Genomic DNA, 16,872 nt, shown 5'->3' on the forward strand with positions numbered 1-16,872 from the left:
TTTTTAATGAAAGTCTCAAAATTTTATTTTTCTAATAACTACATGATTTCTGGAAAAAGGCATGATGGCCAAAGTGGCCAAGGCAAAAGAGAAAGACGTGTAATGAGATGGACTGATACGGTGGCTGGCAGCAATCGGGTCAAACAGAACAACTGAGGGGTTGGCACAGTCTGGGCAGTTATTCCTTTTGTGGGAGATAGGGCTGCTACAACACTGACAAGGAATTCCTACACAAACTTGGAAGCACATCCTATTTACATGAATCAGATAAAACTGTTATTGATTAAACTATTTCCAGCTCAGTATTCTATTCAAAACATAAACTAACTCAGAAATAAGCTTCTCATTTTAATAATACCATTATTTTAAGATGAAAGTTTCTGGAGGTAAAAATAGTTTAATATTGGAAATTTTATCAGTTTCACCTTAATGAAAAAGCCATTCCAAGGAGCTGTAAACATAGACTACATAGAATTTTAATCCAACTTAATTCAATAGTAATTTATTTAGCTTCTATTATAGCAGCGGTTCTCAGCATGTGGGTCCCAATCCCTTTGGGGGTCGAATGAATGACAGTGATGAAGTAGCAACTAAAATAATTTTATGGTTGGGGTCACCACAACATGAGGAACTGTATTAAAGGGTTGCAGCATTAGGAATGTAGAGAACCACGTATTATACGCCACACCAAGAACCCTGGTGGCACAGTGCATTAAGCCTTGGGTTGCTAACCATGAGAGTCGGTAGAGCAGGAGAATGAGGGCAGATTTATAGCCTTCCTTGGAAACCTCATGGAGGAGCTTACTTTGCCTGACATGGTTACCAAGAGTTGGAAATGACTCGATGGCCGGGTGAGTTTTAGGCCAGACAATATGGGTTAAAATCGCTGAGTCTCAGAGACCAATGGGAGATAAATTGTATACAAGTGCAACTGACTGAAACCCAAATTAGGCAAGTATTACAAGAGAGGTATAAACAAAGCACTTGTAAAGTGAGAAGGGGTAATAACTGTAGCCATAGAGATTACCTATGTCTTGCTCTGAATCCTCTACATGCAGCTTGCAAAAGGATAATTTTGTTCCTTTGTTCTCGGTACCGCTTCTTTTCCCTGTAGCCTTTCCATCTTGCCTGTATGTAGGCAGCCGCCACGTGCCTCCTTCTGTAATAGTCCCGCCACCTTTGCTGGATAATGATGGCTGCAGCTCGCAGCTCCAAGTACCACCGCCTCTCTAAGTAGGCACGCCAGGACGCTTGGAGAAGAGTAGCTGCACTAGCCATAACAAACACATTCTTCTGCACAGCTGCATCTCTGACATGCTTCTGATTCAGGTAATTCCTCCAGAATCGCTGGGGGGACACAGAATAATAGAAGCTGCTGTCATATGTTATGCCACATTTTCATGGAAAATAAGAATAAATGTCCTAGGTTATAATGAAAGAGTCATTGGCTAAACAGCTAAACTATTTATGATTAAGGTGAAAAAAAATAGTTTTTCCCCAGATAGACTTGGCTATCAACAACTATTTTAAATAATATGAAATTAATTAAAGTTTAAATGAAGTTAATTAAAGAAAATAAATGTAAAACTTTGTTTTCAGTTCTATTATTGAATCTTAATAAATTAAATATATTCTTACATTATACTTTGCCAAATAATATCAATGAGTTTAAGATGACACATTTCAAAGATTCCAGATTTCACACAGGATTTTCTTGCACAAACAAGTGCTGGCTATTTACTGAAAGGTTGGTGATTTGAACCAACCAGTTGCTCTAAAACAGTGGTTTTCAACTTGTGGGTTGTGACCCCTTTGGGCGGGGGTTGAACCACCCTTTCACAGGAGTTGCCCGATTCATCACAGTAGCAAAATTACAGTGATGAGGTAGCAACAAAAATAATTTTATGGTTGGGGGGGGGGTCACCATAACATGAAGAACTGTATTAAAGTGTGGCGGCATTAGGAAGGTTGAGAACCGCTGCTGTCAAGATAAACGTGGCGGTTTGTTCTGTACGATGTAAAGTTCTAGAAGCACTGTGGAACAGTTCTACTCTGTCCTGTAGGTCTACCTGAGGCAGAACAGACCCAACAGCAATGGGTAATTTACACATCAGACAATCTGCTGGGAACTTTGAGCATTTCAAAATGAGACCCATTCTATCTCAGGAGGAGTTTATGTTCTTATTGAAATGTTTCAAAGTAAAACTGTTCTGTTACTAAACAAAGGCCAAATAAACAAGCCAGTCTCATGCAAATAAAGTATTAAAAAATCCTTTGCTACCCACCTGGATAATAATGGATGCCTGTCTCAAATTGAGGAAATGTTGCCTACACAGCAAGACCCTGAACCATCGCTGCAGTAATATGATTCTGCGGAGCACCTCTTGGTGAAGCAGGTCTTGTAAGTGCTGCCGTTCCTGTTCCTTTAAGAACACCTACCGGAAGGAGAAAAAATGAGGAATGAACTCCTTTTATGCACCATCCTTTCTGTGCTAAGCTTTTAGAAAACAGAAAATGCATATGAGCGGCACATGTGCAATTGCAGTATTCTAAATGGAGGCAACAGTAGGATCCGGGCAGGTGAACACAAGCATCCTACTCCCTGAGTCAGAGATAGTGAGATATTACTCACTCCGAAAATCACCACCACTACGGGCTAATGTGTTACTGGTTTTATGAGGAGACTTCAAAAAGATTGGGGAAAAATTGAATTAAAAGATACTGGGATTTTTCCATGAACTTTATGTGAAGTCTCCTTCACATATGTCCTCTTTATCAGGTGAACTGGGTGGATGGGTGAGTAGAAGTTGTGAATCTCATATCTTGAAATTTGATTATAACTTGAACAAACCAATGATAATAGTCTCTCTGAAGCCCAGCATGCATCAAAAGCATCTTGGTTCCCAAAGTTGCATATTAATTTATTTATCTATTTAATTTCATGAATAAATCTTTAGTGATACAAAGATCAGTTAAATAGTTAGGGGAAAACAACAGATCAAGTCTAGAGACAGAGGAACCCACCTGAACAAAACCAGGAGTTGGAAATAATAATGAAAGCATACATCCGCTACTCTTTAAAAAAGATAGTACAATATGGAGATTCTTGAAATACAGAAACATGTTTGAATTCAATGAGATGGCTACCAGAGGATTGTGAGCAAAAGGCCTCCATACATAAGCATATATTATAATGACTTTGTTATGATTATAATGAGTTCAACAATATGACAGATACACTGGAAGCAGAGAAACAAGATATTCAGTATAGGAGGAACGTAGGTGAGAAGGGCAGGAATGGAGAAAAAGGGAGAGATCTGCAGATGGCTTCTAAGAGTACAAAACTTAGAATTCTGTAAAATAATTAAAGTGAAAATTAAGTCAGAAGCAACAAAGCCCACATGGAAGAAGCACACCAGCCTGTGTGATCATGAGGTGTTGATGGGATCAGGTATCAGGCATCTAAGACCCAGAACAAAATCATATCCAATGTGAATGGCCGGGGGTGGGGGAGGCGGAACATGGAGTGGAGACCCAATACCCATCTGTAGACAATTGGACATCCCCATACAGAGGGGTCACAGGGAAGAAATGAGCCAGTCAGGGTGCAGTATAGCACTGATGAAACACACAACTTTCCTCTAGTTCTTTGACGCTTCCTTCCTCCTACTATCATGACCTCAATTCTATCTTACAAATCAGATTAGACCAGAGCAAGCACACTGCTACAGATAAGAGCCTGCAACACAGGAATCAAGGATAGACAAACCCCTCAGGGCCAACAAGGAGAGTAGAGATGATACCAGGAGGATTAGGGGGTGGGTGTGAGGGAGAAAGGAGGAATTGAACACAGGATCAACCTAGAACCCCCTCTCAGGGGGACAAGCAATGGAAAAGTGGATGACAGAGGACAATGTTAAGATATGAAAATAAAATGATTTAAATATATATATATATATTTATTCTATAACTTATCAAGGGTTCGTGAGGGCGGGCAGGGGAGGGAGGGGGAAGAAATGGGGAGCTGATATCACGGGCTCAAGTGGGAAGAGAATGCTTTGAAAATGATGATGGCAGCATATGTGCAAATGTGCTTGACACACTGGATGAATGTGTGGGTTTTGATGAGATGTAAGAGTCCCCAATAAAAGTATTAAAAAAAATTAAGTCAAAGGTGATAACCATTTGTGGCTTGAGAAATGGAAGAAGGGTATCAGAGACAGTACATGATAAATTGAAGAGAGTATAGGAATCTCAATATTTTGGGCAAATAAAGTTGGAATCAAAGAATACATAGGGAGATATGTTTCTTAGTTAAAATTACAGTCAAAACTAAAGCAATGGCCAAATACTATTTGATTAATATGGCTACCTTAATAAATAACGTGAGCCTAATAAAGATCGTCATGATAGCTGTTTACTATCTTTATTATGAGCGCTCTCATAGGCAAAGACTGCCATTATTTGCTAAATAAAAATACACTCAATTTTAACAAGGGTTATGTATTTACCATAGTTTTTCCAACTTGATAATTATCTGAATTAACATTTATTTTCCTGAAGAAATCCTGAATGTTAAACTTAGATGGAGTAATATTTCGGGGAAGTAGTACATGGAAGTGGCTCACAAAATCCTGAAAAATGAAAAGAAAATGTTATAAAATCACAAATGAATCATATATAAAACAAGACCCTATAATAGCTAACCATTATTTTTCCTCATTCTTTAAACAAAGTAAAATCAAGAAAGAGCTTGTCAGCTTAAAATATTACAAAAAGGTTCATTTGAAAAAGACAGCAAATTCTAGTAACTATGTTATCCAAGGGGTACAGAAGATGAAAGGAAAGGTAGAAGCTAATTATACTTTCTGAGAAAACTGCATTAAATCAAAAGAAAAAAAATTTTTCAAACAGGGACCTGAAATATTTAGCATAAAAATAAGCAAATGGGGCGACTACTACCAGGGAAAATGGAAAATAAAGTTTTCCCTCTCTGCAACAGCAAAAATGTGTTCAGCTGCTGAGAAGCCACAATGTGATGTCTACACCCAGAGCAGCAGCCACTGAGAATAGGGCTTTAAACCGTTTCTAACCATCTCAGTCAAGGATGAGGCAGTAAAATCAAACTGAAACACATCTGTCAACTGGGAGTGAACAGAACAATAACCTGAATAGGAAACGTAACGGGGCAAAGCCCTGGGACAGGACATTCAGAAGAGGTACAGTGAGCCCTCTTGGGAGGCTGATATGGGAGAATGGATTATTGCTAGGTCTGTGGAGAGAAGCACACATTCACACATGGGTAGGCTGCAATCTTGGAGCCAGACAATTGTGTTTCTGATTAAGAGTTTTGATTATTATGCACCGTCCACACTGTCTTTGTTATCTAAGAGGGAGATTATGTTTCAAGCAGGGTATCAACTTGTAATTTTTCCCCTTTCAGTGATCATCCCAATATACACACATATTGAGTCTGCTCAGGTTTCACCTCATCAACCATGACTAAAGTGAGAAGAACCAATGTGAAGCATGGATGAGAACAGCTGACTCTTTTTGGTAACATTCTATGAAAACATTCTATTGAGAAAACTCTCAGGAAAAGCAAATGGAATCTTTGAACTAGGTCATTCACATTGAACTATTTCAATTACTAGATTGTGAGGAATCATTGTGAGGAATTGCTGTGTTGCAAATAAATTTAGGACGAGGGAGCTTCAAAAAGTTTGGAATACTGGAATTAAAGGTAATGGGATTTTTCCATGAACTTTTGAAGCCCCCTCATATTACCAAGTGTTAAGGTTAAATGAGAATAGTCAACTACTGACATCTATTACAATACAAGCTTAATGAGAACACTGTAATCCAATGAAAATTACATATTCTCCTACCCCTTTTTAATTCTGTATGCAAAAGATGGAATGGAAAGAATTAAAGGAAATAAACATGTGAGCCCCCAATAAATCATAAGTAAGATATGCATATATATATTTAAACATTACTATAAAAACATAACCTGGAAAGAATATTTGCAGCTGTATCCTGATTGTCGAATTCGAACTGTCTCCAGCATTCCAGTGTACCGAAGCTGTCTAAGTACCAAGGTATCATTGAACCTTAAGGGCAGCTAATACAAAACAAAGAGAAAAAAAAATTTAACCCAGAAGCAAAACTCTCCAAATTAATGTTTGTCTTATAATACCGTTAACTCAGATTTGCTGGGAAATGTCTGGTAAAGATACAGCTGAGATGCTAGCAATCTCACCTCCTCAGCTAGTCACCTCCCCAAAGTTCTGAATGCCGTGACCCTCGGGGAAAGAGAAAACCCAAGATTCAGCCTGCTCTGGTTGTAAAAGGAAGGACCTTGAACCAACAGAAATGTGGCTGCCCACATGACAGAACCGGAGCCTCTAAAACACTCCAGCTCATTGCCATCGAGTCGATTCTGACTCCGCAACCCACAGTCTAGTCGCGGTGAAATCTGTATCAGGATTATCCTACTTTCTGGATGAAGGGAGGAGATAGTGGTCAGTGTAAGACAGGATAAAAACAAATTTATCAATTATTGAGGGCTCACAGGGGAGGGAGGGAGGACAGCGGAGGGAGGGGAAAAAATGAGGAGCCAACACCAAGGGCTTAAGTAGAAAGAAAATATTTTGGAAAGGATGATGGCAACAAATGTAAAAATGTGCTTGACACAATGGATGGATGGATGGATTGTGAGAAGAGTTGTATGAGATCCCAATAAAATGATTAAAAAAAAGAAGCAAATAGTGTGACAAATAAGAAAATGTTCTAAAATTGATTGTGGTAATGATTGTACAAGACTTCTTGATATGTATGATATGTGCATTATGTGGCAATAAACCTTTTTCTTTAAAGCAAAAAAAAGAGTAAAGGATGATGACAACACATGTGCAGATGTGCTTGATACAATGGATTATAAGAGCTGTAAGAGCCCCGAATAAAATTTTAAAAAATTTTAAATCCTACTTTCATAATGAAGAGCTGTCTGCATTTTTGTTTAAAACTGTGATTTTTAAACAAAGCTAAAAAAAACCCTATCCTAAAAAACCACCTACCCCACTGCTCACCAGCTGCCTAAGTTTAACTGAGAGGTGACAGACTCTTCTAATGACTAGCATGGCTTATTTCCTTATCTTTTGCTAATGATACTAGTATGAAGCCTTGAAAAATAAAAAATCTAACAGTCTCCGAGGGTTAATGCTCTCAATCCACAGGCACTGATGAGCAAGGGGCTAATGGGAGGTAACCATTTCTCACAAGGCACAACACCATCATTCCTAAGCATTTTGGTAGACATAAATTTAGACATTCAAAAGATGGAGCTTCTGACAGTTCTCCCTATTCCCTGTGTGCTACCTCCAATGATTATCGGAGGCAATCCTGGATATCTTCTTATAGCTAGATATCAGTTAACATATATTACATACTTAATTCTCATTTATTTGATGCTTATTCTATGCCCTAAAATACTTCATTAATTAAAATCTTTCTATAGCATCTCAGTAACTGAAACTCAAACTTCTATGCAATTATAAATGAAATTATTTATATTTTAGTAACTATGAAAGAACAGCTTGGAAAAAAAAAGAAGAACAGCTAATATCTGTTATGTGCTTACTAATACCAGGAACATCCTAAGTACTTTGTAGGTATTAACTCATATATGCACACAAAAACAAAATGAAGCTCATCTTATAATTGTGGTATACTTACTTTTAAGAAAATATTGAAGTCAACAAATTGCTCAAGTAACTCATCTAAGGTCACAAAGTTTGTAAATGGTAGAGAAGACTTCTTAAAAGTTAAGAAAGGTGAATAGAATTCTACTACATCTTAACTAAATTTAGGAAATTATTCTTTCTGATGAGCATAAAGATGACAAATATCTATCCTGGTTAGGTATGTTTTGAAAAAGCTCAAAACAGAGGGACTGCCAGAGAAAAGTTCTTCAGTATTTTTTCTAAACTAAAGAGATAAGGATCTTTAGACATCAAAAATGCTAAGCAAGGTAGGAACGATAGTTTGTAGCCAAATAAGAGAGATTACCCTTAGGGTGAAAAACATTGCATAAAAGAAAACTTTTCTTCTGATAGAATTTAAAGAATATTTTTTCTCACAATCTATGAATAGATGCTAAATAACATTCATATAAATATCATACAGGCAGGATCGCTATAAAAATATTCTGAGAACTTGCTTTCCTTATCAATATTAGATAGTTTATATTCTTCACTTACTCTTACAAAGAATTTAAGGCTCAGTCTAAAAACTGTGAGCTGAAACTGACACTGATTTAAAGGACATGTTTACCTTTTCAGCATTAGAGCGAATGCATTTTACAAAATATGGTTCTGCTTGACCAAGTGTCTCCATCAGTTTGCTTAATGATGCCTGCAACATAAAGTAATACAATTAGCATATTCTTCCATTCCAAACTGACAATGAATAATAAATGAGAGTATTTATAAACTAGGCACAAACTGGTGACATACAAGTAGATCCCTGGTGGTAAAACAGGCTGTGTGTTGGGCTGCTAACTGCAAGATCAGCAATTCGAAATCACCAGGCACTCCAAAGGAGAAAGAGGAGGCTTTCTACTCCCCTAAGGAGTTACAATCTCCGAAATGCATTGGGGCAGTTCTACCTCTCCTACAGTGTCACAACGAGTCAGAATCGACTCGATGCCAGTGAAGTTAGTTTTGTTGAAGAGACATACAAAGAAAGGATTTTTCCCCCCTAAAAAGCAAAGTAAATATTCCCCTTTCCATAATGTAAAATTGAGGCTAATTAAGAATAAGGATGATAGTTTAATCTAAAACTACTAGCTTGGCAATAGTAAATATTATAGATATGTTTTAAAATAATCCAAATTTCATAGTTCCCACTTAATGAAACAATTTCATTCAAACTCAAGCAATCCTAAAGCAACTTTTAAACTTATCCAGTAGGTGAGCCACCTTTTCAGAAAATGTACTATTAATTTTAACTGACCCAATGGCAATGGATTTGGGTTTTGTTTCATTAGTGTTTTGAGTGTATAGGAGGAGGTAGTCAGAATTGCCTTTTATTTTCTTGTTTTCAGTGTAGTTAGTGATGCTCTTCAATTCCTGATACTCGTAATTGTTTTTTTCTCTGTTTTCCTGATTCGCCAGCTAGAGGCTATCAAGTTTTTAAGACCTTGTCAAGAACCAGCTTTTGGTTTCACTTAATTTCTTGCTCTTTTCCAATTTTTAATTTCACTGATTTCTGCTCTTTCCTAGTTCCTTCCCTCTTTGTGCCTAGTACTTTTCTGTTCTGGAGACTTACTTTTTCAGACACTACCAGTCTTTCTACTAGTGTATACTGCTGGATATATTTTCACAATTCCTTCTTTAACCTTCTGTGTCATTGTGTGAGAAAGCTTTTAAAAAATATTATGTAAAACTGGAATTTGAAGATAATGGAATTTTTCCATGAATGTTTTAAAGCCCCTTCAAATTTCAAAAGAGCTTCCAGCAGATAGCATAAGGTTTTTTCCTGAAGAACAATGACTTTTTCTTTAGCAACAGAGCCTTTTATCCAATGCACCACCACAACTGAAGGCCATGGATTCCGTTTTGACTCATGGTGACCATATACAGCAGACTAGAACAGTCCCTATTAGTTTCCAAGACTGTAAAACTTTACAGGAGTAGAAAGCCTTGCCTTTCTCCCAAGGAGCAGTTCGCAGTTTAGAACTGCTGAACTTGTGGTTCGTAGCCCAACATATAATCCATATACCACGAGAGCTCCTTAAAAATATTGTTACCCACCACATTTTTCCTCTTCATAAATGATGATGTCTATTTAATGAGAACTTTAGAGAGAGAATTCAAGAAGAAAGCAGCACTGAGACAATGACTTTGAAAAGAGCTACTTGAAGTTACTCCGCTAATATTACTCAAGTTCACTCCTAAATGCAGAGTCACAGCAAAAGGAATTATATTCCTTTGTATAAAACTACTATGTATAAAAACTAAAGCAAACGAACAGAAAAAATCCTACAATTGTTTGGCTAAATTTGTTTCAATGAACATCAGAGAAGTCATACATCGTTGTGTTACCAGTGACTTTAGCTAGGCTGGTGTTGTTAGTTGCCACCAAGTTGGCTCCCAACTAATGGCGCCCTTACGTGTATCAATGAAACATTACCTGGCCCTCCGCTATCTTTCTGATTATTGATATTTGTGATTATATCTTTGGGGCTATATTTATAGCTGGGCAATATGGTTTAAAGGCAGATTTTGTTCACATAATATCCATTTTCTGCTGCCTTTCATCTCACATTCAGAGTAATTTATTACTCATTAGGATATCCACCATCCAAAGATATGTGAAGAAAAAAACAAAGGCAGTTAATTTTTTTCTATTTCTAATACTTTTCTACAAAATGGCTACTTAATGCTAAAAATAATTTGTTCGTTCTGACCTTTCAATGCCAATCCGAAAAACAAATTTAAAAACCCAGATTCCTATTTGTTATAACTAAAACGGAAATAACCTGAAACTGGGCACTGATACTTGGAGGTTTCTTCTTCTTGTGCAAATGGAGAAGTGACTTGGTAATTCGATCCTGTAGGGTGAGTCTGGTCAGGTGCTTTAAAGAATTCACCTCTAACAAGTGCTGAAAAAGAAAAAAACATCAGATTCTTATTCCTCACAAAAAACAATTTAAGAATATTATTTCTTCCATAGTTTTCTATCTCCAATGACCGTGGTAAAGATGGAAGATTGGTATTCTACTTTCTTCTTCATTCTACTCTCCTGTGCTTTCCTGCAAAAGCTGGTGAGCTAAAAACAAAGCAACATTTCACAAAACCTCTTGCTTCTAGAGTTCTGGATGTGACAAAAGTTCACATCAAATCAATTACCCACATGTGAAACTGCGCAGGTTTAACTGAGGAAGAGGCCTTCGGCTCCTCCTAGCTTGTGTCTCTGCCAGCAGCATGCACATAGAGGGCTTCAGCTATCTGTGGTCCCCATGTCCAGGCACTACATGAGAGTAGCGGCAGCAAGAATGCAGGGGATTTGTGGTCTACTGTGACCCTAGTAACAAACATTGCTGATAGGTGCAGTAGCTCCCCTTAAATTACGCCACAAGTAGTACAAGCTTGGAACCAATAGCTGCAATGGCAACGTCCTTAATCCCTTATCTTTATCATTATAGCTGGAGGTCAGTCCCAAAGTGGTGTTTTAAATACTCTATATTTCTAAGACTTCTAATAATTTTGTAAATGGCTAACTTCTTTAAATAAGTACCTTTCTACTTAATTGTTTACAGTGATTACTGTTATCTCATAAGAAATCCTGACTCATAGAAAAGAAAAGAAATCCAATCCCAGGGTACAGTAGGTATGCCAGTAGAAACCAAAACACAGATCCTATCAACCCTCACCTGATCTGACTACCCCAAATCTCAATAGGGAGACAGGACTTAACAAAAAAGCCATTAAAGAATACAAATTGAGATTGTTCTTAGTCAACCTTAATGTTTTAAACCACAGTACATTTATGATAGCAAATTTGTCAAGATTAAGATGTGTGACAGTGACAATATAATGTTACTTAAGACATATAGTCAAGGTCTTATTTGTATGAGAAACATAGTCTGATTTTTTAAAATGACAAATTTAAAAGGCTATAAAAAGTACTATTCATTTGACGACATGAATATTTTGAAAAAACAATTTTATTGACATAAAATTCAATAGGACAATTATATTGAAAGAGTTGTATAATCACCACCACCATCTGTCTTAGAACATATATTCTTGTTTCTTGGACTCAGTGTTATTAGTAGCTCCCCATATTCCCCCAACTTCCCCTAACATACCTCTAAAAATCCATTAATTCAGATCCTGTCTCTATATATTGACCTATCCTGGATTTCATATACAGAAAAACAAAAAACAACAGTGGAAAAACCTCAATCAAAAAGAAAGCAGAAACTATTTAAAACTAGAAGAAATTTAAAATGAGTAATATGAATAATTTTTAAAACCTTTCAAGTGACAAAAAGTAACAAACATTCAAATAACTGGAATTATGGAAAAATATTTCAAACAAATGACAAAAGCTGATCATTTATATGTATATAACTTTCTATGTAAAATGAGCTAAAGACCTGAATAGGCAATTCTCAAGTAAAGTATAAATAGCAAAACATAATGACACTCATTCAATCTCTCCTGTAATCAAAGAAAAGTAAATTATCTTTTGAAGAGCTTGCCCGCCTATCACACTACCAAGCATAATAAAAATGGACAAAATGCAATATTCATGAGATGGAAAAACATAATGGTACATTGTATATGCATGTACTTAAGAATATAGTTTCATATAATCTTGCTGACAAGGACTTTCACTTGTAGGAATTATTTATCATAAGAAATTTATATAAGCAGATTATCAAACAAGGTCTCCCACCCACTACACCACCAAGTTGATTCTGAATCATAGAATTCTTATATGGGTGAAAATATTTATAGGAGCAGATAATTTTATCTCCCATGGAGCAACTAGTGAGTTTGAACCACCAACCTTGTGGTTTAGCAGTCCAAGGACACTTACCCAACAGTGCCACCTGGGCTCTTTCCAAACAAGACTCAATGTTGTTTATAATAATGCTCTTCAAAACAGTGGAAAAGTACTACATAAGACACTCTATATTTACTATCAAGGAGAAATATTTACAACTATTGACGATAAATGAGGAACTCTGAGGACTTAATGGGTTACGAGTTGGGCTGCTAACCACAGGATTAGCAGTTCAATACCAGCAACCACTCTGGAAGAAAGACGAAGCTTTCTACTCCTATAAGGAGTTATGCACCTGAAAGGGGGCATGAGAGAAGAGCCAGCCAGCATGGCGACTGCCAAAAGCAACTAGTTGGAGAGGTGCCATGGTTGGAAGCTGTCTGACATTGAAGATGAGAGGGAAGTACTCAGGGAAGTCTTCCAGATCTTGTATGAATGCTTTCTGGTCCTGATCTAACTTTTTCCTGTTACGTCCACATTGTTTCTGACCGCATAATCCAGAGCTGGCGGCAGAAATGGCAAACCAGTTGGAGAGTGAGAACCTCTACTTCATAGTTAACATTGTGCTGATTCTCATTACTATCCCAAAGGATTCTAGACAAGTCTACCCCATAATCCTACAGCAACTAATGGTTCTTTTTAAAAAATCTTATTTTGTTGTTGTTGACAACATATATAGGCAAACACACCAATTCAACAGTTTCTCCATATAGCATTCAGTGACATTGGCTACATTCTTCAAGTTATACATCCATTCTGATCCTCCTTTTCTGACTGAATTGATTCTGACTCATTATAATCCGATAAGACAGTTAAAATTGTTCCATAGAGTTTCTCAGGCTGTAATTCTTTATGAAAGAAGTCTGCCTCATCTGGTAGGTATGAACTGCCAACTTTTTGGTTACCAGCTCAGGGTCAACCCACTTTTCCATCAATTATAAGTACTATGATACTAAAACACTAACAAAACAGTGAAGGATAAGAAAAAGATAAAAGGCTAGACAGGCTAGATCAGTGGTTCTCAACCTTCCTAATGCCACAACCTGTTCATACAGTTCCTCATGTTGTGGTGACTCCCAATCATAAAATTATTCTCGTGGCTACTTCGTAACTGTAATATTGCTACTGTTATGAATCGGGCAACCCCTGTGAAAGGGTGGTTTGACCCTCAATGGGGTTGCGACCCAGAGGTTGAAAATCACTGGGCTAAATAAAAGGATAATGATGAATACATAGAAATATGAATGGATTTTGAGCTCACACTTAATTTAGTCCTATTCTAAGAACAATTTAGTTTTAATGTCATGGAGCTACTTACTACCTGCTCTCATGAAGAGATCACTGAAGACATGGGTGCTATAGCAAAATGTGGTGAAGAAATCAAATGGTCGCCAGCTATCAGAAAGTAGTAGTATTTGGGGTCCAAAAGGCTTGTCTTAAAACAAGCAGCCATCGAAGTGAGGTGATGGTTAAGTCCACATGGAAAAAGCACACCAGCCTGTGTGATCCAAAGACTGTAAATAATTAAATCCAAGACCAGAAGAGAGAATGGCTTTAGAGCTTAAATTCGGAAGTGCGCAGTTTGCAGAAGGCTATGGATAACAATAAAAGCCCAAAATCCATTTGCAGGGTCCCCCACTTGCATTAAACCTCTGGTGAATCCCTCTGTCAATTGACTAGGAGTGTCAATAGCCTTGCAAGTAGACAGAGTACTTTGTAGGGTAGACGAACGCGATGTAGTTAGTTTAAGATTTAAAACCTTGTCATTTGTTCTCCTGTTTCACCCATTTGAAATTTGCTCTAGTTTTTATTATTTTCTATTGTCTTTACAACTGATATTTTCCCTGAGTTTTTTATTTTATTATTGTTATTGGGTTTTTGTACATTTTTTTCTATGAGAAATGCAGAATAAGGGGGAAGGCAAAAGGAGAAGGGAGAGAAAGGGGGAACCAATTGCAATGATTGATGTATTTATACCCCCACACAACCCAAGGGGACGAACAACAGAAACATGGGTGGAGAGTGGATGGTGTCAGATATGAAAATAATAATAATTTATAATTTATCAAGAGGGTGAGAGCGTGGGGGATGGAAGTAAGAGCTCAAGCAGAAAGAAGGTATTTTTAAAATGATAAAGGCAACATATGTACAAATGTACTTGATATAACTGATGTATTGATAGTTATAAGAGCTATAAGAGTCCCCAATAAAATGATTTATATAAAAAGAAATCCATCCAAAAATAAAAAGAAATCTGGAATAGGTAAATCTATACATTAAGTTTCTTGAGGTTATGGCAGTGGAAGTTAGGGGAGATGGGAGCTAATGAATATAAGAAAGAAGAAAGTGTTCTAAAATAATTATAGTAATGATTGCACAATTCATTTTAATATGTTTAAACGATTTAACTGTATGATATGTGGATTATAAATTAATATAGCTGGTAAATTAAATAAAAATTTTAAATGTTTCTTAACAAATGTGGTATCATTGTGACTTTTTCTGACCATCGTATCTTTTCATAATAAGAACATAATTACAAACCATTCAAATAATTTTAAAGTATAATTCATGGTTTAAAACTGTTGATTACCACTACTAGAAATAACAACAGAGCATTACATTTTTTTAAAGGTGCCTTTATATGTTAATAAAGACAGACAAAAACTTTTTTTTCCCCTTAAACTAGATAATCACAGGAGGAAAAAAAGTTATTTTGTCTGTTCCTTTAAATTATTGAAATCAAGTTTTCTAACAAAGTTTTAAATGACAAGATTTCTTTTTTTGGAGAAACATTCATTAAGTGTCTCCCATTAAAATCTGTCTTTCGGGGGTGGGGGGAAGATAAAAAAAAAATCTGTCTTTCTTCAGTAAATTCAGTAAGCATTTTTGCAAGGCTATCTCTGAATAGCAATGTACATTCGTGGGCCAGATCCTGCTCACTGTTTTTATGCAATTTATGTGACTGAATATAATTTTAAAAGAGATAATATTTCATGTCATGAAAATGTATATGAAACTCAAACTTCAATGGCTATAAATGAAACTTTATTTAAATACAGCCACATTCATTTGGCTGTATATTATTTATGGCAATATGCATGCTACAAAAGCAAAAATGAGTACTTATAACAGAGACCTGCTAAATTTCTTCTATCTGGCTTTCCCAGAAAAATTTTGCCAAGCTTTGCTATAAATGGTGAGGGGTAAGAAAACACTAATTAGAAATCAGTTTAAAATCAAGTATAATTAAGAATTTAATCTTAATCTGGCTCAAGGGGAAATGAAAAGATCTTAAACAAAGAGGTAATAACACCACAAAAATTTATATTTATATTCAGGAGCTTTTCAAACACTAATCCATTAAAAAATGGACTCACATTAATGCACACAGTAAATCCCTACTTTGTATATAAATGAGGTATTTCTGATCGTGGCTTATAAAGATTATTGGTATGCGCAGTAAACAATAATATTGTTGGTAATACTCACCTTTGGAAGGACAGGTCTCGATTTAACGTTTTTGTTTCTCCTAGAGAGGTAAATATATCAGAAAAACATACTGTAGAGATAAATGATTTTAACAGTTCATCCTAAACAACAGACTATATGTACCAGTTTTCAAGAAATGTAGATCCTCTATAGGAAAACAACCTCCATCAACCCAAGAAGGACCTTCGGGAAGAAAGGTAAGAAAGGGAGGAGAGAGATACATGTCGTGTAATTCAGGTAAAGGCAGATTCAAACCATGATGACCAGCAACCTGGTGTTATACATCATAAGTGATAGTCTACTATTTCCCTTTAGATAGTAGTGGGATTCTGTTTTCTTGTGTCTGTCTATAAAGCTTTATTTTGGTCATTTCTATAAGACTATAAATGAAATCTCTAATTTCACAATTTTAAAAAAAGTTCTACTCACTAAAATCTTCAACTTTGGAATTAGCATTTTTCTTCTATTTTTACTGCTCACAATTCTAGCATGCTTAAATTAATCCTTTTGAAGGTATGTTTTCATTTAGATTTTAGGCTAAAAACAAGGAATAACTCAGGTACTCCCTCAACGCAAGAATATTTTCTTCTATTAAATAGGCATTCTATGATGCTCACCTTTCCAACACAACCGCTGAAGACAAAGTGGGTGAATAAGTAAATGTGGCAATGAAAGCTGATGGTGCCCAGCTTTAAAAAGAGATAAGTGTCTGGGTTCTTAAAGGCTTAAAGATAAACAAGCGGCCATCTAGCTCAGAAGCAACAAAGCCCACATGGAAGAAGCACACCAGCCTGTGTGATC

At 36.3% G+C, this 16,872-nt stretch overlaps 1 protein-coding gene across 6 annotated transcripts in view; it reads right to left on the reverse strand.

The window, feature by feature from the left end:
• MYO9A (myosin IXA) overlaps positions 1 to 16,872 on the reverse strand; it is a 211,124-nt gene that overhangs the window by 87,074 nt on the left and 107,178 nt on the right. For all 6 annotated transcript variants that reach the window (XM_004711954.2, XM_045285720.1, XM_045285719.1 and 3 more), the window contains exons 17-23: positions 16,072 to 16,111; positions 10,544 to 10,666; positions 8,335 to 8,415; positions 6,014 to 6,124; positions 4,512 to 4,634; positions 2,286 to 2,435; positions 1,028 to 1,347 (exon numbers count right to left, since the gene is read on the reverse strand). In XM_004711954.2, the coding sequence (XP_004712011.1) occupies positions 1,028 to 1,347; positions 2,286 to 2,435; positions 4,512 to 4,634; positions 6,014 to 6,124; positions 8,335 to 8,415; positions 10,544 to 10,666; positions 16,072 to 16,111 (948 nt within the window). The remainder of the gene's footprint in view (positions 1 to 1,027; positions 1,348 to 2,285; positions 2,436 to 4,511; positions 4,635 to 6,013; positions 6,125 to 8,334; positions 8,416 to 10,543; positions 10,667 to 16,071; positions 16,112 to 16,872) is intronic.

The sequence above is a fragment of the Echinops telfairi genome, unplaced genomic scaffold (genome assembly GCF_000313985.2).
Source record: "Echinops telfairi isolate 266 unplaced genomic scaffold, ASM31398v2 ScPeMD7_7475;HRSCAF=8513, whole genome shotgun sequence".
Classification (NCBI taxonomy): domain Eukaryota; kingdom Metazoa; phylum Chordata; class Mammalia; order Afrosoricida; family Tenrecidae; genus Echinops; species Echinops telfairi.